We start from the raw sequence: 19,712 nt of genomic DNA on the forward strand, positions 1-19,712 counted from the left end.
AGAGAAAGCAGCCCCACTCAAGAAGCCTGCAGGGGACACTGAGGCAGGCCAGATGCAGTTTCAGCTGACAGGAGCCAGTCGCTGGCCGGCCACTGCCCTCCTCCCCGCCCCGGCCTGGCGTCCTGCAGCATGACCCAGAGACAGCGGCACAGCCGGGCCTGGGGAAGTGGCGCCTGGCCACGCAGGCACGGCCACGTCACGGCTTTCACGGGGCCCTCCCTCCGGTTTATGCTGCGGCACAAAGGTGAGTGGCACCAGGCTGAGCTTGTCATTATAAGTCACTTTTTAAATGATTTTTTTCTTCTGATTTTAATAGAATTTAAAACATTTCAGTGGGCCCGCAGTGCCCCTCATGCACGGTGCCTGCCGAGCCTAACGTGGATGTGGGCCCTGCCTCCCGGCTTGGCGTCAGGAAACGCCGCCTCCTTCCCCTGCAGGAGCAGCAGTTTTCCTTCCCCACGGGCACCTGCACACACCCCAGGGCCTCCTCCCTGCCCCTCTGCTGGGGGGGGGCAGCCCAGCAAACGAGCCGGCTGCGTGGGTGGCAGTCGATGCTGACTGTCCTGTGTTTTCTGTGATGTTTGTTTTATGCATGGACTTGCCTGGGCCACGGGGTGCCCAGATATTCGGTTAGACGTTACTCCGGGTGTGTCTGCGAGGGTGTTTCTGGATGGGGTTAGCATTTGAATTGGGGTAGACTGAGTCAGGCAGATGGTGCTCCCCAGTGTGGGAGCCGCCTAAGGCTCCTCCTCGAGGACCGTTCAGGGGTGAGGGCCCCCCTTGGTGAAGCTGCTGGGCCCTTGTCTGACACAGGGACGTGGTGACTTCGCCTCTGGAAATTCCCTCTGCTGTTACGTGCAGGCAGGACGGAAGTGAAATGATGGTCCATGCAACGGAAACAGAGGAGATGACGAGGGTTTTCTTCTAAGTCTTGTTTGGGCCATTACAATCGATTCCCGGTCATTTGGGATTTGATCGTGCAGTTTGGGGACCACTGAGGCCTTTTTTGAGATGTTCTGGTCCACCTCTTAGTTCTTTCAGTGCTCTTGGCACTTCCTGATATTAATGGAAATAGAAAGAAATGAAACTGAAGCAGCAACTTTACCTTCCTCTGTTACCTCCCGAGGAGGCGACCCTGCCTCTGCTGAAGGCACCTGCTCCTGCGTCAGTCGGTCCCGGTGTCCCTGCGCTGGGGACCGGGCCCGAGAGCGGGTCCCGCCTCTGCTCTTCTCCCAACCAAACCTCTTAGTAAGTCTGACTTGGAGACCACTAGGAACCTGATTGGGACCAAAAATCCCACTCCTAGGCATTGCCCAAGAGGAGCGGAAACTTGTGTTCACACACAGACCCGTAATGCGTGTTGGAGCAGCTTTATTCATGATCACCCAAACCTGGAAATAGCCGCACCTGGTCAGCGGGTAAATAACCCGTGGTCCGTCCACACAGCGGAGCAAGGCTCAGCATGGAGTCACACCGCAGCACGGATGGGCCTCGAAAGCGCTAGGCTAAGGGAGGAGTCCAGACTCAGAAGGGTCCGGCCACGTCACTCCCCTTCAGCGACACTCTGGAGAAAGCAGAAGGAGAACAGAGCAGCCGTTGCCCAGGGCCGCACAGGGGAACTTGGGGGTGACGGGATGTTCTGTATCTTGGCTGGAGTAGTGGTTACACAACTCCGCGCACTTGTCAAAACCGAAACAGAGGCCGGGCGCGGTGGCTCAGGCCTGTAACCCTAGCTCTCTGGGAGGCCAAGGCGGGCGGATTGCTCGAGGTCAGGAGTTTGAAACCAGCCTGAGCAAGACCCCGTCTCTACTAAAAATAGAAAGAAGTTAATTCACCAACTAAAAAATATATATACAAAATATTAGCCGGGCATGGTGGCACATGCCTGTAGTCCCAGCTACTCGGGAGGCTGAGGCAGCAGGATCGCTTGAGCCCAGGAGTTTGAGGTTGCTGTGAGCTAGGCTGACGCCGCGGCACTCACTCTAGCCTGGGCAACAAAGTGAGACTCTGTCTCAAAAAAAAAAAAAAAAAAAAAAAAAAATGAAACAGAGAACTGTACTCCAAAAAGAGTGAATTTCACTATATGTCAATTTAAAAGTATTTTTTTAAGTAAAAAAAGAAAAATCTCTCATTAGCTCCAAATAAAGGAAGAAGAAAATTGTGACACATCCAATTTTAGGGATGTTAAGGCAAATCCAATTTCATCATTTGAAACTTGTTTTTCATAAAGGGCCCCTGCACCAGCGAGGCTCCGTGGCTCTCACTTCCTCTGAGGGACTTGCTGGCGTGGGACGGGGGTCCCTGCTGCACAGAGGAGACTCCGAGGGGTGAAGTAGCCACTTCCGAGGAGAAAGGAAGGTGCAGGGCAGAGAGCTGGGCCCCATCTGCAGAGCCCAGAGGGTGCTGTGAGAGGCAGGCGAACGCTCCCTTTTGTTTCCAGGACTTTTCAGAAAGTCACGTGGCTTACCGTGAAGAGTCACCGTATTTCCCTCCTCCTGCTCTTGGCTTGTGGAAGCGTTGCTCCCAGCATGGCTTCAGAATGTTTAAAGTCACTTGCTTCCCTCCTCTGAAGGAGGGCCCACGTTCCAACACTCTTGCTTGGTTTCATTACTCGGTGCACCCGTTTTCTGGGCTGCCGTAACAGAATCGCATGAACCGGGGGGCCTCAGACAACAGAAGTTTATTCCCCCGCTGTTCTGGAGGCCGGAAGTCCACACTCAGGGGTCTGTGAGTCCCCTCCACAGGCCCTGGGGAAGAACGTTCCTTCCTCCCCCAGCTTGCGGGGGCCACAGCTTTGCTCGGCTTGTGGCCTCATGACTCTAGCCTCCACCCTCGTGTGGCCTCCTTTCCTCTGTGTGTGTGTCCTCTTTTCTTCTTACAAGGACACTGGTCATTGGTCCCTAAGGCCAAGACAATTTTGTCCTGAGTTGAAAGGACCCGATTATATCTGCAAAGCCCCTGTTTCCAAATGAAGTCGCATCCACAGGAAGGGGGCGAGGGAGAGGTTAATACTTTTTTTTTTTTTTTTTTTTTTTGAGACAGAGTCTCACTTTATTGCCCAGGCTAGAGTGAGTGCCATGGCGTCAGCCTAGCTCACAGCAACCTCAAACTCCTGGGCTCAAGCGATCCTCCTGCCTCAGCCTCCCGAGTAGCTGGGACTACAGGCATGCACCACCATGCCCGGCTAATTTTTTCTATATATATTAGTTGGCCAATTAATTTCTTTCTATTTATAGTAGAGACGGGGTCTCGCTCTTGCTCAGGCTGGTTTTGAACTCCTGACCTTGAGCAATCCGCCCGCCTCAGCCTCCCAGAGAGCTAGGATTACAGGCGTGAGCCACCGCGCCCGGCCAGAGGTTAATACTTGAACATATCTTTCAGGGGACACAATTCAAACCCCACATCCAGCAAGACTGTCCTAGTGAGGCAGGGCAGGCTGGCCTTGGTGCTCATGGTGGCCCTGCCACCTCCGTGGTCCTCTGCTGTCACCCGTAGACCTGGCAGAGCTGCCCCCAGAGCTCCCCCATCACCTGTCGCCAGTTCTCCTGGGGACGGTTTGGGGGCGGTGAGCTGGAGCTGCCACTTGGCAGCAGAGAGTGACAAATTCATGGCTCCTAATGAAGCCCGTCACTCTTCCCGCCTTCCCCTGCCCAGCAATGTCCCCGCAGTATCCCTGGCGAAACAAACTGACAGGGAGAAGTGGTAGGGGGAGGGGATTATGGGTTTAGAAAAGTCCTGACAAAAATGCACCTTTTTATGATGGGGGTGGTCCTACCTCCTCCTCCACCACCCCCAGGCACAGCCGCTGGACCTTCCTGTGGGGACATCTCTCCTCTGGAGGTCGTTTAGCTGGGCGGGGTGTCTCCACCCCCAGCTCCCTGTCCCCCCAGCCAGCACCCCTCCTTCCCACCACAGGCAGGAGCAGACCTCCCCACCGCCCCTCTCCTGGCTCAGCTGCCCTGCCCGGCTCAGGCTGGAGCTGCCGCCCCCGGCCACCTGCCCACAGGAAAGCACACCTCCCGGCTGGGTCTGCAGGGACGATGAGATGCCTTCCTGTGAAAAGGGCAGGGTGCTGAGCCTCCGGATTTAGGACGGCCCTATTTCTGTAAAAACAAACAAGTGCGGAGCCTCCGGCTGAGCGCTGTGCTTTGTGTGTTTGCAGAGTGAGAAGAGAGACAAAGGTTACAGGTGAGCCTGCAAGAGTGGACATGAGGGGCAGAGAGACTGGGGTGGGGTGATTAGACTTTTCTTTACAGATTTTTGGGTTATTGCACTTTCTGAACTCTGACGCGTGCTCTGACCCCCGGCAACCCTCGCTGGTCCTTGGTTTCTGCCCTGTTCCACCTTTCTTCGCCCCTGGGGTTTCAGGGTTTTCATCCTGAGCTCTGGTTCAGGGTCCACTCCCGGGAGCCTGAGGTCCCCACATGGGTGCCCTTGGCTGACCTGTGAACCAGTGAGTCGTGAACTTGGGGGAGGCACAGCTTTTCAGATCCCTGGCTCCTTCTCTTCCACGCGGCTCTTGTGAATGAAGCCCAAGGGACAAGATGGTTGAAAAACTGCTTTGCAAAACTGGGATTCGCCACCAAATGAGAGCGCTTATTACTAGAGACGGGGATGTGGAATGCTCAGGCAGCATCCACTCCATCTCCTTTGCTGTCAGGAAGGCTGGGGCTGCGGAACGCAGGATGGCTGGAGCAACATGCCACCTGCTACCACCTTCTCAAAAGTCTGACCCGCCCCACCCTTCCTGTCCGACCTCCAGGGGCCACCAGGTGTCCAGCGGTGAGAGCAGGTTGGCCTGCTCCCGCTGACCCTCTGCCAGGAGCATGGCAGACCCCCCATCCGTCTGGGTGACGCTGGCAGAGGGGAGGGCATGGGGCTTGGGGGCTGTGGGTGACAGAGGGGCTGGCAGACAGCAGAACAGGCGCCATCCATGGCCAAGTTCAGGGCTGCACTGACATGTGGCCAGGGCGCAACATAGAGAATTCTGCAAGATTCAGGACATCCCTCGATGCCCACATCTTCAGAAAATGGATGAAAAGCTGATCCAACAGCGCTTTTGCTCAATGCCAGGATGAAGGGGAGCCGGATCCTGCACCTCCAAGTTGGAGGCAAAGTGCGGGCTGGAGTTCTCCGGGGCTGGAGGTGGAGCCTCCTGTCATCCATCCAGCCTGGCAGGGAGAGAAAGGGGACCCTGGTTTCTCCTCCTCAGAGCGGCAGGGGCCCCCTCCGGTCACTGGGCGGATACCTGAGCGTGGCCTGCTCCCTGCCTGTGGCAGGTGGGCAGGTGAGAGGCCGCAGGGAGCGCACCCCAGCCGGGCAGAGGTGCAGAGGTGCAGAACGTGCACCCCACGCTCACTAGGCAGCACTCGTGAGCCAGGCGGAACTGGATCCGAACCCCAGAAACCCGGCTCCACCGTTGCAGGCTGTGTGGCCTTAGAACAGTGACTTCCTTTGCCTGAGCCTTTTCCTCTACAAAACGCAGACACAGCAGCACCTGCCTGGAAGGGTGGACCTGAGCCAAGCGTCTGGCAAGGACAGGCTTCCTTCCCCATCTAGGCCCCCTCCTCCCCACCTCCCCTCCCCCCAGGCAGCGCCCCGCCCGCAGCCAGTGCCCTGAGGTGGGTCAGGGGAGGCAGGAAGGCTGAGGGTGAGGGGTAAGGGAGAGCCCTGTCCAGGTGCAGGCCCTGGGCAGGGGACAAAGCGTCTGCTGCCCACTCTGAGGTCAGCTGCATCTGGCAGGTACCCGAGTCCCTGCCGCACGGCAGCGCAGAGATGTCCTCGTCCGTGCGCCTGCACTGGCTCATCTTCCCGAAGGTGCTGACACAGAGTCGGCAGATGCTGGGAGCAGAGCAGGGAGAGGGAAGCCCAGGAAGGCGGTGACTCAGGCACAGGCTCCCTGCCAGGCGGGCGGGAAAATCCTGGAAACACTCTCCTTCTGCCCCAGAGGAGTTTCCCTTCTGGGGAGCGAAGCTTCTCTGGGCTGCGACCTGCTGGAGACACGTGGTCCCCTCCCCAGTCTGGCCTCCGCTGATTTTTCCCTTCCTCCTTCTCCGTCTGGACCAAGGACAGACTGTGGCTACTGTCAACCAGCACGTCCCTTGGGCATTTCCGGCCCTAAGAAGTCCGCCAGCGTCTCCCCAGTGTGCAGGGCGCTGTGTACAGAACGGGCCTCCGGTGCGTCCAGCTCGGGAAGCCTCCGCCTGGCAAAGGGCTTGTCTCCGAGGGAGGCTTTCCTCCTAGAAACCGTGTCATGAGGGACGTCAGGCTCCTGGCCCGGCCAGAGAGCTACTGAACCTGACCCTTGGTGGCAAATGTGTGCGTGTGAAATGAGCGGTGGAAAGCAATACTAGTTGCAATACCAGTAAAGATGTGTTGGTTTATGCGTCTAACTGAGGATGCCGGAGAGGGAAGGTAGTTTTCACCGGGAGGCCCAGGGGAGGAGGGAGGCCGCCTCAGTCGGGCCCCCCTGGGCCTCTCCCAGCCTCAGCCTCTTGGCCTGGGCAGGACACCCTGGCCCCTCCTGGCAGCGCTCTTGTCTCCTCCTGGAAGCTTCTTACAGAGCCTTTATGAATGCCTGGCCGTGGCCTCCTTGGCAGCCTTGGCCTGGTCTGGGCTGTTGCCCTTTCACGCTGGGTTCACGCTGGGTGTGAAGAAGAGTGGGTGACTTAGAAGAGTGGGTGTCAGGCTCTGCCCTGCGTGGTAGGCATCCAGGATAGGCCTGAGCCAGAGCAATGTCCTTGATAGGTTGATGATCGAGTGAATAAGTGACCTAAAGTTCCTCCTGGATCCTTGAAGGGGACCTCTGGGCCCCCCGCAAGAATTAGAGAGGGCCCAGTTTCTTTATTGTCCCTGAACCTAGAGCTTCTCACTCTGACCAGGTCTGCACGGCTAAGCCATTACTGTCCCTGCCCCTCGGGGCCTGGGGGAGCTGGCCTAGCTGCAGTGCAAAGGGAAGAGACAGTGGGAGGCAGAGAGGCTGCAGGGCTGAGAGGAGAGGCTGAACACAAGAGGAAGGCAAAGCTCTCCTGAGGAAGGAGGCCGAGTGGGAGGAGAGTCCTCAGAGAAGGCCCCCCCGTCCACTGACCCTGGAACCCCAACTCCAACAGCAGCCTCCCTTTCCTGCCCCTCCTCCTGCCCCAGCCTCCCTGCTGTGCCCCTGCAGCCCCTCCCAGACCTGCTGCCCTCCACGATTTCCTCACCCACAACCACACACCCCCTGGGGCTGCACCCCCATCTCCCTGGGCTCTCTGACTCCCCCAAGCTCCTCCTAAAGGGACCGACCAGGGGAGAGGCTGAATAAAGATTTAAGGCAGAACAAGGACCTTTCTATCAGAGTTGTGTTGTTTGCAAAATGCTCCCAGCTCTGTTACTTACCTGTCCTTCCCCGACCCTTACCAGGTGGGCATTTCGCCCCACTTTGCCGTGAGGACACTGGCCCTGAGAGGCTGCGAGGCAAGGCCAGGTGCACACCGAGGGGCCTGTCCAGCTCTGCCTAGGACACCTGTGACCCTCTAAGAAAGAGGCAGAGGAAGGGAGTAGGAGGGAAGGTTGGGGAAGGGGGGGAGGGAGGACAGGTGGGAGGAGAAGGGGGAAGAAGGGAAGGGAGGACAAAGCAGTGCTTCCAGCATTTTCTCAAGTGTGAGAACGGGGTACCTAACAATGCAGATTGCCGGGCCCCTGAAGCCTCCCGGCTCAAATCTATGGGCGGGTCCAGGACTCTGGATAGTTAGTCCCTCCACACCCCCTCTGCCCACAAGAGATTAGGGCTCTCTGTCCCTTAGAGCCCTGAGGACAATAAAGCATGGATTAACCTCAGGGGAGGCTAATTGTTTCCTTAATTGGCTGAACTCACACTGGGGAGCCCAGCCCAGAAAGCCCCCAGCTGTGCCTACGGAGGGTCGACTGCTTTGCCTGGCCCATAACCAGCTCCAGCGGAGACTGCCCTAGAGGTTATAAGATGTTCCCAGCAGAAGCGGCTGCTTGGAACAGGGCCTGGCCCCAGGGGTGCCCAGGAAGGGCATTCGAGAGGCGTGTGGGGGTCCTGCAGCTGCCACGCCCTGCACCCCGTTCCCACAGCCCGCTCTGCACATGCCTAGTTCTGCCTGCACCCAACCCCCCACCTGCCCCACCCCGCCGTCACTCAAGCCTGGCCTGATCTTGCTGGGTGGCAACCCCCCCAGCCAGCCCAGGACCCTTGCAGGGGAGGAAGAAAAGGTCACGAGAGGAAGCACTCTCAGGTAAGGGCGTTCTCACATCTACCACCAGGTGGCGCCATCAGCACGGGCCTGCCCGGGGCTGTCCCGCGTGGCCGGGAAGGGAAGCAGGGACATTAGCGCAGGGCTTGGTGGCTCTGCGCCTGCTGCCCCAGGACCTCCAGCGACCAGCCTCTGGGTGGGTGCTTGTTTCTTCCACGGACGCAGTTGTGCTCAGGGCCTGAGCCTCACAAAGCCTTGGCTCCTGGTGGATTTGGAATGAATGTTGAAAATGGTGCCACCTTTGTTTTCTGTTTTCTCCAGATCTTTGGGATTACGTTGGGCGTGACGGGGTGGGGGGTGGGAGCAGTCGCATAGCTTATCGGGGAAGGTCTTGCCTAACCGTGCGTGTATGTCCAGGAGGAAGGTCTCTGGACCCTGGACCCAGGCGTGCCTCTGGCTGCCTTTGTGACCTCCAGCAGGTCACATACGCTTTTTCTCCATCCCCAAATATTTAAAATGAGGTGACAATACCTGCCCTGACTGAAAAATCAGGTCCCTTGCAGAACAGTGCAGTCACTGGGGCTCAAGTCCTGGGTCCACAGCCTACTTGCTATGTGGCCTTGGGCAAGGGGCTCGTGTCCTCTGAACTTGAGATTCCTCATCTGTACAATGGGGGCATAATAACACCTCCTGCAGGAGGTTTCTGTGAGCACCGACGTACAGGAAAAGCTTTTAGGACCGTGTCTGGCATGAAGCAAATGCTCAAGAGCCAAAGATACGGGCGGCTCAAGCTTCGAGGGGACTTTGGAGCTCAGCGGGGCTGGGCTTCAGGCCCAGGGAGCCTGCAGGGCAGGTGGCCCCCAGGTGGGCTTGCCTGTCTGCAGGTGAGGGTCAGCACCACCCAGTGCAGGGCTGCTACGTGGTACAAGAAGGACCCAAAAGAAAACCAGGCTACTCCTGGGAGGGGAAGGCAGCTGCCCTTTTTCATGCGGGGGTGCTGGAAGGAGAAGGTGGAAGGAAACTAGGAGCATCAGCGTCTATGGAGAGAATTATCTCACCATCCATTCACCATTATTTCAAGAATGGTAGCCCTTTTCACCATTGTTTAAAGAGTCGTTTGTTGGAGCTGGGTTTTCTGCTAAGTGGAAAGTGGAGGTCCTGGTCGGTCAGTCTTTTGTTCGAGTCGATTATCCTCAGAGATGAGAAGTGCGCATTTTCAAGACAGGTGAAAGGTGCCGATCCTGTTTCAGTCTAAAGAGTGTCAGCCCTGGCACCCTGGGCGTGGGGACCTGGGGAGTGGAATGCTGTTTGTCTCAGCCACCGGGCCAGCTTGGAGGTTCCTTCTGAGAGGTCCCCCCTGCTGGTGGCTTGGCTCCTCCGGGTGCGGGAGTCTTCGGGGAGGAATGAAGTGACTTCCCCGGGCCAGGCTGGGGCAGGGAGCAGCGTGGTCCCCGTCCCACGGCACTTCTGCTTCCTGTGCACCCACCACCCACAGCGCTGCCTGGAGAGGAACCTCGGGGAGCTCAGGACCTCACGGCGACCGACGCCACACTTGCTCGCTTGGGCATTTGGAAATCCTGGAGATGTTTCTGTCTCTCGGCACGAGAGGCCTTGAGGACAAAACCATGACGTAGGTTTTGCCCACACGCGGCCCAGCACACAGGAGGCACAGAACAAGTGTGCATGGAACTAAGCCGAAACAGGGCCCAGCAGTTGTGGTCCCATTTGGAAAGCTCTAGTCTTAGTGGGGAGGAGGCCCCTGGGGACTTCAGGGACACCTGTGCTCCTCCATTTGCCCACCCAACTTTCTCCTCCTTCAGGGCTGCCACCTCCCCCAGCCAGCCCCTCCTCCTCCCCCTCCCCCCTCCTTTGCACCATGCACACCTCTGCCTCGAGGTGGGCTAGAGTAGCAGTTAGGAATTACTTTAACCTCCTCCAGCCTCAGCTTCCTCGTCTGTACAATGGAAACGATTAGAGCTCCTACTCATAGGGCTGCGGTGAGAACCAAGTTGGTTAGGAGATTAACACTCCCAGAGCAGTGTCTGGCGTTCAGCAGCTGCCCCAGGCTGCTCTGTCATTACCCGATGGTGCTGGGGTCGCCCAGCGCCCGCTCCAGACACTGGCTGGGGAATTCCACGTCCACGTCCGCTGCGAGGCCAGGGCCCTGCATGCAAGCCAGTGGCTGAGAGGTGCCTTCCCGCGACCTGGCCTGCAAAGTCCTGAGGCTGTGCAGGCTTCTGGCTCCTCTGCACCTTGCCCTCGGGCCGTCTCTGCTGGGCCGGGGACAGGCGAGGAACCTCGAGAGAACGGATAGGAAGTTCTGACAAAAATGAGCTTTCTGGATGTGCAGTGGTTTCTCTTCTATCGTCCTGACTCCTGAGGCCCTGACAGCACAGCCTGGGCCAGTGGGCGCCTTGCCAAGGCCTGTCCCTGCCGGGACCCTCAGCCTCTCTTCTAGGGGCCCACCTGGAGAGGGCATGGCCCCACGCCCAGGTCCAGCTGTCCCGACGCCTGCTGAGAGCCCACTGTGTGCTCACAGTCAGGGCAGCCTCCGCGACAGGCCGGGGAGGAAGGCCCGCACCTCCGCCTCGTGCTCACCAGCCCCACTCGAGCACCTCTGTGCCGGGCGCAGGGCTCGGAGGTGGAGACAGGCTGGAGGCCGGGCCAGGTGGGAACAGGCCGGCTGGACCAGGCTTAGCTGCGGTGAAGCTCTGGGAGGTTGGGGAGCACAGAGCCAGCACGGGGTGCAGCCAGGTGGTCCCTGGGTGGGGTGGAGCCAGCGCCAGTGTCGGATGGGCAGGGTCCCATCTTCCGGGGCACCTTTGCTCTCAGCTGCCTCCCGGTGCCAAGCCGTAAGGAGACTTGTGGAGGCTCAGACTGAGCCTTTTGAACACTCAGTCTGTGCCCGGGGCATTGGCATGAGGTCTAGCACATCGCATCGAGGCGCTTAGACAGCCTGCTCCCCCCAGGAGCTGGGGAACAGCGTGGAGCAGATTATCTGTGTCTGGCTGTGACATACGCGACCATGTATCACCGTGATGGGTCAGCAGTCAACACCACTGGGGCCCCCGGCCCCCTCGCCACCTCCCCCCGGGCGCCGGCAGGAAATGTCTTGTGCTCCTCGTCTTTCTCCCCTGGCGGCTGCCCTGCCCCTCCCACGCTCTGGCGTTGGTGGGAAACGGCTTCTGGTTTCCACTGTTCATGTGCGGAGTGGCTGAGGCAAAGGCATTTGGGCAAAGACCGAACCTGGACCTCGCGGTGCCATCCCGGGGCTGCAGCCGGTGCCTGGATTCCGCTGAACAGGCCGTGGTGGGTGGGAAGCGAGGCTCGCACAGCCCGGGGTTAGAATTCCTGCCCCAAGGACCTGCCCTGATCTTGGGCAAGTCGCTTTGCCTTTGGGGGCTGTGGTCTTCTTTCTAGCATGGTTGGGACAACCATATTTATGTGGGGGCCAAGGGCACCGACAGAGAAAGAGACAAGGTCCCAGCAGCTCAGCCGCCTTCCCACCCACTGCCTCCTCCAGCCAGGACCCTCCCGCCCCAGCCGCGTTCCTCTGTCGCTCCAGACGGCCGGCAGACCGCTGGCCCCACCTGACCAGGCCCCTGCTGGGCTCCAGGCCGCACAGGGCGGAAGGCTCCCAGTGCACAGAGGAAAGGGGCCCTGGCAGCAAACAGCAGACTGTCACTGTCCCTGTGTTGGCACCTGCTGGAGGCGAGAACAGGGCTGAGCTGTGCAGCCAGATGGGGAAGCAGTTCCTGTGTCTCATGGCGGGGGTGGCGGGACGGGGTGAGCTAAGGTTCAGGGAAGCCACAGGGAGGAGATGACATTTAAGGTAAGCCAGAGAGGAGGTGTCCCCTAGGCTTCTTCCAGGGACCCCCAGTGGCCCTTGGTGGGCGAGTGGTGGGCAGCCTGCCTTTTGGTCCCCAGATGTGTTTGGTCCTCTCTGAGGCTGGGAGCGTGTGGCTCCTGGTGCCCACCCTATCCTCCCAGCACCTCCACCCCCACCCCAAACCCTACTCTTTGGTAAGCACATTATCAAGGGATTCCTGGGATTTTGAGAGGGGAAGTTTGTGTGAACACAGTTGTAGTCGTTTGTCTTTTTTTCTTTTTTTTTGAGACAGAGTCTCACTCTGTTGCCCAGGCTAGAGTGCCGTGGCGTCAGCCTAGCTCACAGCAACCTCCAACTCCTGAGCTCAAGCAATCCTCCTGCCTCAGCCTCCCAAGTAGCTGGGACCATAGGCATGTGCCACCATGGCCACCTAATTTTTATATATATATTTTTAGTTGTCCAGCTAATTTCTTTCTATTTTTTAGTAGAGACTTGTCTCTACTAAAAGTCTTGCTTGTCTCGAACTCCTGACCTCAACGATCCTCCCACCTCAGCTTGTCTCTACTAAAGGTCTTGCTTGTCTCCAACTCCTGACCTCAACGATCCTCCCACCTCAGCTTGTCTCTACTAAAGGTCTTGCTTGTCTCCAACTCCTGACCTCAACGATCCTCCCACCTCAGCCTCCCAGAGTGCTAGGATTACAGGCGTGAGCCACCGCACCTGGCCGACTGTGGTCGTTTTAAAGGTGTTTCAGGCCGGGCGCTGTGGCTCACGCCTGTAATCCTAGCTCTTGGGAGGCCGAGGCGGGCGGATTGCTCAAGGTCAGGAGTTCAAAACCAGCCTGAGCAAGAGCGAGACCCCGTCTCTACTATAAATAGAAAGAAATTAATTGGCCAACTGATATACATATAAAAAAATTAGCCGGGCATGGTGGCGCATGCCTGTAGTCCCAGCTACTCGGGAGGCTGAGGCAGAAGGATCACTCAAGCCCAGGAGATTGAGGTTGCTGTGAGCTAGGCTGACGCCACGGCACTCACTCTAGCCTGGACAACAAAATGAGACTCTGTCTCAAAAAAAAAAAAAAAAAAAAAAAAAAGGTGTTTCAGAAGTGGGGAGCTAAACCAGGACCTTCCGTTCCCATGGCAATCCTGCGCCCCCCTCTACGTGGTCCCAATGTCTGGACTGTGGGGCCGAGGAGGGGTGGAACCCCCCAAGGTTTGGAGCAGGGAGGCTTGGGTCCCTGTCCCAGCCCTTCTGGTCCCGTGGCCTGGACAGGTCTGAGGCCCAGATCCCTCACCTGGCAGCCACCCCTGCCCAGGGCTGGTCTTGCCGCTTGAGCTGAAGGTCCAGGGAGCGGAACTGGCCGGGGAAGCCTTGAGGAAGCAGAGCGGCCACTGGGGAGGAACTTCCTGGGAACGCTAAGGGGAACCGGGTGCCGGCGCCAGCGTGGGCCCTCCCCCTCCCGAGAACTAAAGAGGAAGGAGGGACACTGACTGGAAAGAAGGCCCAGATTCTGAGCCGGCGTCCGTGGTGGCGGGCCCTGCCGGGTCCCCTGCACCTTCCCGGCCTCCCCATGGCCTCCTGGCTCCTCGGCTGGCTCCTGTTGCCCTGGACCCTGCGGCTGGCAGGTAGCGTCTGTCTTGCTTCTTCTCACGTACTCCCTCGCCCGGGAACATCAGAGCGGCTTTCATCCGGCCGGTGCGGCTAATTCCCGGGGACCTGTCTCCAGGGATTTGCTGGTTGTCGTTTGAACATTGCAGACTTCACAGGGGAAGCCTTCAGGGACCAAGAGGATGTTTAGCTAGTGCCTTGCCAAGGTGGCTTTTGAAGGGGCGGAGGACAGCACTGGCCCCTCGCCGCCGTGCTAACAGCCTCCCCGGCACAGCCCTTAAACAAGGAGGGCGGACGTCGCGTGGCTGGGTCGGGTGCGGGTCAGTGGGGAGGGACGGCTCACCGCCCAAGGAATCTTACGTGGCTACTGCGGAGGCGCCGCCACGTCGAACCTGCCAACGGCAGAGCCATCCCCGGCGTGTTGCCGGCTTTGCCAGGGAGAGAGGGGGAGGCCAGGGCCAGCCGCAGGGCACTGCACCCTGGGCACAAAACTGGCGGAAAGGGCTGCGCCTCCCACTTCCTGAAACAACCGGAGGCCAAGCGTCTTAGGACTCGAGCGTGTCTTTCCAAAGGTGCCCCTTGGCTGGGGTCAGGCGCCCTCCGAAGCTGGGGCCTGGCCCAGGCGGGCCGTGGGGATGTGGCCTCCGGGAGAGTGTGTCAGGCCCGGGAGTGTCCTCCTCCGGGGCTGCCAGCACCGGGGTTCCTCGTGCTCAGTAAGTTCTTCCAGATTCTCTCTGGCCCTGCCTGGCCTGGGCACCGGCCGGCCCTCTTGCAGCCCGTCGTAGCCGCCCCACTGTGGAGTAGGTGCTTTTCTTTTGTATTCGCTTCGGCTGAGGGGGCTTCCAGGAGCTGCCTCCCCCTTCTGCTCCACCCTGGCTCTCCTTTATGCTGTGACAATTATTCTCGTGATCATGAGTTAGCCTTTCTTGAGCCTTAACTGGACACGTACCGTCCACCCTCACAGCAGCCGTCGGGCACCCACTGGCCTCCCCAGCACCATTTTAAGGAAAGGGAAAGGGAAAGAGAGGCGCCTGGAGGCCAGTGAACTTGCTCAGGGCCTGGCCTGGGTCAGACCCAGCTCAGCCTCAGCTCAGCCCGGCCCTTGGGGGCTGTGGGCTCTGGGGCGCCAATTTTTTTTTAGACAGAGTCTCACTCTGTTGCCCGGGCTAGAGTGCCGTGGCGTCAGCCTAGCTCACGGCAACCTCAAACTCCTGGGCTCAAGCGATCCTCCTGCCTCAGCCTCCCGAGTAGCTGGGACTACAGGCATGCGCCACCATGCCCAGCTAATTTTTTCTATATATTTTTAGCTGACCAATTAATTTGTTTCTATTTATAGTAGAGACTGGGTCTCGCTGTTGCTCAGGCTGGTTTCGAACTCCTGATCTCGAGCGATCCTCCCGCCTCAGCCTCCCAGAGTGCTAGGATTACAAGCGTGAGCCACCGGGCCTAGCCATGGGGCACTTCTTATCTTTCACTGCAAAGATCATTTTTCTCAGAAAAATTTACCCTGGGGAGGCAAGAGCTGCCCCATGTGGTGTCTGTGCAGGCTGGGCCCAGCCCCCAGTGACATTGGGTGACCTCCCCCCCCAAGAGTCTGGTGCAAAGATGACCGGGGTACCGGAAGTGCCGTTTGTTGGTGACATGCATTTGAACTCACACTTGGTCATTTTTAACCTGATTTTCCCCCGGTTCCCATCATTTCTCTGTGTGTGGTCCCTCCTCCCTAGGAGACACCCAGCGCTCCTGTAACTGAGCGCTAGGAGAGGCTTTGCCGGAAAAGCTCTTTTGTAACAGTCTCAACTGCAAACAAAAACAGATTTCCCCCCTGTATTGCAACAAACCTTTCACAAAAGAGAAACTCTGCTGTTTCTCAAGAGGCTAAGACACCAGCGTGGTCGCCTAGAACAGTGGTCCCAACCCTTTTGGCACCAGGGGCTGGTGTCATGGAAGACAGTTTTTCCATGGACAGGGGAGGCGGGGCCGTGGGGTGGAGCTCAGGCGGTGATTCATGGCCAGTTCCTGACAGGACACAGACGGTCCTGGGCCTTGGCCCGGGGGGTGGGGACTGCCGTCCTAGAAGGCACTGGGGCAGCAGACGGACCACCCCAAGTGCTCTCGGTCCTGCCCCTCCAGCCGCCTTCATCTACCTGTTGCTCCACACCTCTCCCCCACCTCCTTGGCCTCCACAATTTGAGGTTTAGGGGAAGGAATCCTGCCCCTCCCGCATCTTCCAAAGCGTCCTGGCTTCAACCATCAGCCTGGTGCAACCAGCTCCACCACCTGCCAGTTCCGTCAGCTGTGTCCACGGGAGGGGTCCCTGGCGTCCTCACCGAAGCCCAGGTGGCTGAGTCTGCAAGGTTTCCCTGAACATGGGAGGATGTAGGGTTAAGAGGGCAGGCTACAGTGTTCAGCCTGAGTTTCAATCTGAGCTCTGCCACCCACCCCAGGACCCTGTATCCCTGTGTCTTAATTGCCGCATCTGTTAAATGGGTACGATAATAGTGCCGTCCTGGGCACTGAGAGCCCGCCGGTGGGTACTGCTCATGAATGCCAGCCACCGGCTAGCCTGGCAGGGCCGTGGAGACTTGAGATATGGTCCACGAGGCCACAGGCTCCTTTCTCGCAGTCTCCGGCCCACCCTGGGAGGCATCTTAGGACCTCTCTTGCCCCCATCCCCCCTCCTCCCCGGTGTGAGCTTCCTGACCCCTCTGCACACTGCTTTTCCCAAGGGTTCCCGCCGCCACTGGTGATCTCCTCCCGGGTGGATCGTGGGAGCTGGAAGCTCGGCTTTCCCTGGAGCGGCTGTTCCTACTTCAGCCCTGCCTCCCCGGGTCTCCGTCACCTCCAAGGACTTTGGGGCCAGATAGACCTGAGTTCAAGGCCTGCCTTCTTCTCTTGACTGCTGTGTGACCTCGGGCAATTTACTTAACCTTTCTGAGCCTAGTGTCCTCAACAAATGTCAGTCCCCTCTTTCCTCTTGGCCTTTTGAGAAAGCTGGGCTTTATTTAGTTCTCAAATAGATGTTGAGGAGGACCAGTTCTAGTCACCGGGGGACCCCAGAGCAGCGCAAACCACAGTCAGCCAGGTGGTGACCCGGAGACTCAGCCAGACAATGTGACCCAAGGCGGGAAGTTCCCGCGGCAGGTTTGCCTCCCCTCCTGTTTGCTCTGGACCCAGGTGTCGCCGGCCCTTTTTCATGCAAAAGGTGTCCAGGAGCCTCTGTCTTTGCCCGGCTGAGGCTTCCTGTCTCCCTTCCCGCAGCTCCGGGTCCCTCTCAGGAGCGGCCTCTGCTTTTCATCTTTGTCTAATCCAGCCGAAAGCTCGGGCCAGGCAGGCGGGGAGACGCCCGCTCCCTGCCCTGGGCAGGCGGGGAGTGCGGAGCGGCGGGTGGGCAGCCGCGCAGCGGCAACAAAGGCGGAAAGGCCAGGCGGCAGGGCAGAGGGAGGGACGGAGAGGTTCGCGGGGCTGGAGGGGAGCGTCCCTGGCAGAGCGGTGCACGGATGTGAATGCCTGTCAGGCAGGGGTCCCGGCGCCCTCCCGACAGGTCCTGTCTCGCTGCTTTCTCCTTTGTAATTGTGAACTATAATACGCGTGCAGAAAAGTGCCGCGCCGGACAATAAACGCTGTGGAACAGCGTCCTGTGTGACTACCACCCAGGTCAAGACAGAGAACATTCCGGTGCCCCAGAGGCCCTTGTACCTCCCCAGACACCCCTCCCTCCCCTCCGAGGTCGGAACCACCATCCTGACTTTTAGAGCGATCACTCCCTGGCGTTTCTTTATAGTTTTATCATTAGTGCCCGTCACTGAGCCACAGAGGCGGGTTTTGCCTGCTTTTCAACTTTTTTCTGCAATTGGAACGATGCTGTGCGCGTTCCTTTGTGACCCTCTTCTTTCATTCAACATTGTGTTTCTAAAGCTGCATCCAATGGACGGGGTGGCTGACGCTTGTTTGTTTTCGTGGCTACAGAGCAAGGGTCACAGACCACGGCCCGTGGGCTACCTCCAGCCCGCTGCAGCCGCGTGCCTGCCCTGCCAGTTATGAATGGTTTTTATATTTTAAGTGGTTGACAAAATCAAAAGGGACTGTGCAGACTCACGTGGCTTCTGATCCTCGAGTCCCAGCACGCTGCCCGGCACCCAGCGGACGCTCAGGAAATAGTAACAATGACAGGAGGAATCAAGCTCCTCGGCCCCAGCGAGTTCGGAGCGGGGTGGGACACGAAGCCACTGGGAGGGGCGCCTGGGGGAAGCCACAGAAAGGCTGGAAGGGCCGGGTGGTCGCCTGGTGCCAGGTGGGGCTGAGCCCAGGGTCTTCTCGGGCAGAGGCGGAGGACCGAGCCCCTCACCCTGAGTCCTGTGAGTGCGAGTGTGGACGCACGACCCCTCCCTGTGGATCTGGGCGAGGGCTCAGCGCAGTGGGAACGCGGCAGGCCCGGGCTCGGGGCTGAAGCCAGAGAAGGTGGGGGGGACACACCAGGTGAGCCTGGCGAGAGGGAGGGGAGGAGGCAGACGTGAAACTGGCAGGCGGAGCTCGGCTGCCTGGAGAGGATGGCCTGGCCAGCCTGGATTTGAGTCCCAGGAGACTTTGGCCAAGCACCCTGAGCACCCCAGGCCTCCACATGCTCACCCTGCCGTGTGCTCGGCCTCCTCCAGGCAGGCCTCCTGCCAGCAGCATACAGGAAGGCATGTCCAGCACCACCAATGGCCGCAGGGCCTGGCGCCTGGGACCCCCGAGGGAGGGTCTGTGAGGCTTTGGCCCTGGGGACAGGGCTCGAGGGCGCAGTGAGTGATGGGACTCAGTGCTCACCTGCCCAGGTCAGGTGTGTTCCTCCTGCCCACCAGGCTCCTCTGGGCCCCGCCCCTGCCCCTTCTACGCATCCCCCTCTGTGCCCAGAGCTCAGGGGCTCACGGGCCAAGGGGCTCACCGTGGCCTCCGCAGACCTCCTGCAGGCCGTGGTGACTCACTGTCCCTGGACACCCTCAGGCCAGAGCGCAGAACATGAGCTCCTGAGGGGCCAGACCAGGCCCAAGTCACCTGTCTGAGGCCACCTCCAGCCACCTCCAGCCAGGGCCAGGCACAGAGGAGGGCTGCAGGGCCACGGCCGGAAGGACTGGCCCAGGGTGCCACGGGAGTCATGGCTGACACTAGGAAATGCTTGGCTTCCGAGGGTCTCTTTGATGAGTCGCTATGTCAGGGGGCTTCATCCTAGGAGTGGGGGTGTGCAGCGTGCCTGGAAGAGCCAGAAGCGGTGGACGGTCGGCTGGGCTGGGTTTCTGGCCCCTCCCGCCCTGGGGCTGCAAAGGCTGTGGTGGGGAGATGGAGAAAGGGCAGGGCCGGGAGCTGGGGACCCTTTGGGACTCTGGGCCAGATGGGTGCTGCTGCTGGGCGGGGGAAGAGGGTGTCGGGCACAACCCGAGCCAAGGGCAGGGGCAGCCTCCTGTCAGGTGGGCTGGTCTCACACTGCGTGTGGGCTCTGGCTTGCAGTGCTGGCCTTAGGGTGAAAGGGCACATTTCCAAAGGCCACATGGCAGCGCATACTAAAATTGGAAATGTGAATACTCTTTGAATCGGCAACTCCCCTTCTCAGACCTTGTCCTAAGGAGTCTGGGGACTAGGGGACAGGGGGTCCACAGAGCACAACCACAAATGGCCTCACTGCCATCACTGGCCCCTTGGATGAGACCCTCTCTAGCCCTGGGCTGCCCTTTCCTGCCTGACACCTGCCCTCAATGGGCACACCCCTCTCGAGCCTTGCTGGATGCCGGGTGATGTCACCTTCAGCACCCCCAGCCTTTGCTCCTGCTGCTCCCTCAGCACGGAGGGTGTCCTCTCACTTGCAGCAAACCTGGTGACATCCAAGCTGCCTGTCAAGGTCAAACTCAGGCTACCTCTTCTGTGAAGCCCCTCTGGCCCCTCTCCCAGCCCCTGACCCCCCTGATGACACACCCCTCCCCCAGGGTGTTCGCCTCAGGTGTGCGGGGCATGACTGAACTCACCTGGGCAGGTGAGGCCGTGGGCACCAGCCTTGAGAGGCAAGTCTTGTGGGAAAGGCCAGAGGGAGGCCCCCTCAA

At 59.3% G+C, this 19,712-nt stretch overlaps 1 protein-coding gene across 3 annotated transcripts in view; it reads left to right on the top strand.

The window, feature by feature from the left end:
* Positions 1 to 13,486: 13,486 nt before the first annotated feature.
* The window catches only part of NFAM1 (NFAT activating protein with ITAM motif 1), a 41,587-nt gene continuing 35,361 nt past the window's right edge, over positions 13,487 to 19,712 (top strand). For all 3 annotated transcript variants that reach the window (XR_012921361.1, XR_012921362.1, XM_012741930.3), the window contains exon 1: positions 13,487 to 13,655. Coding sequence is in view for 1 of the 3 variants with exons in the window: in XM_012741930.3 (XP_012597384.2) it covers positions 13,601 to 13,655 (55 nt within the window). In the remaining 2 variants the exon portion in view is untranslated. The remainder of the gene's footprint in view (positions 13,656 to 19,712) is intronic.

This window comes from Microcebus murinus, chromosome 10, assembly GCF_040939455.1.
Source record: "Microcebus murinus isolate Inina chromosome 10, M.murinus_Inina_mat1.0, whole genome shotgun sequence".
NCBI lineage: Eukaryota > Metazoa > Chordata > Mammalia > Primates > Cheirogaleidae > Microcebus > Microcebus murinus.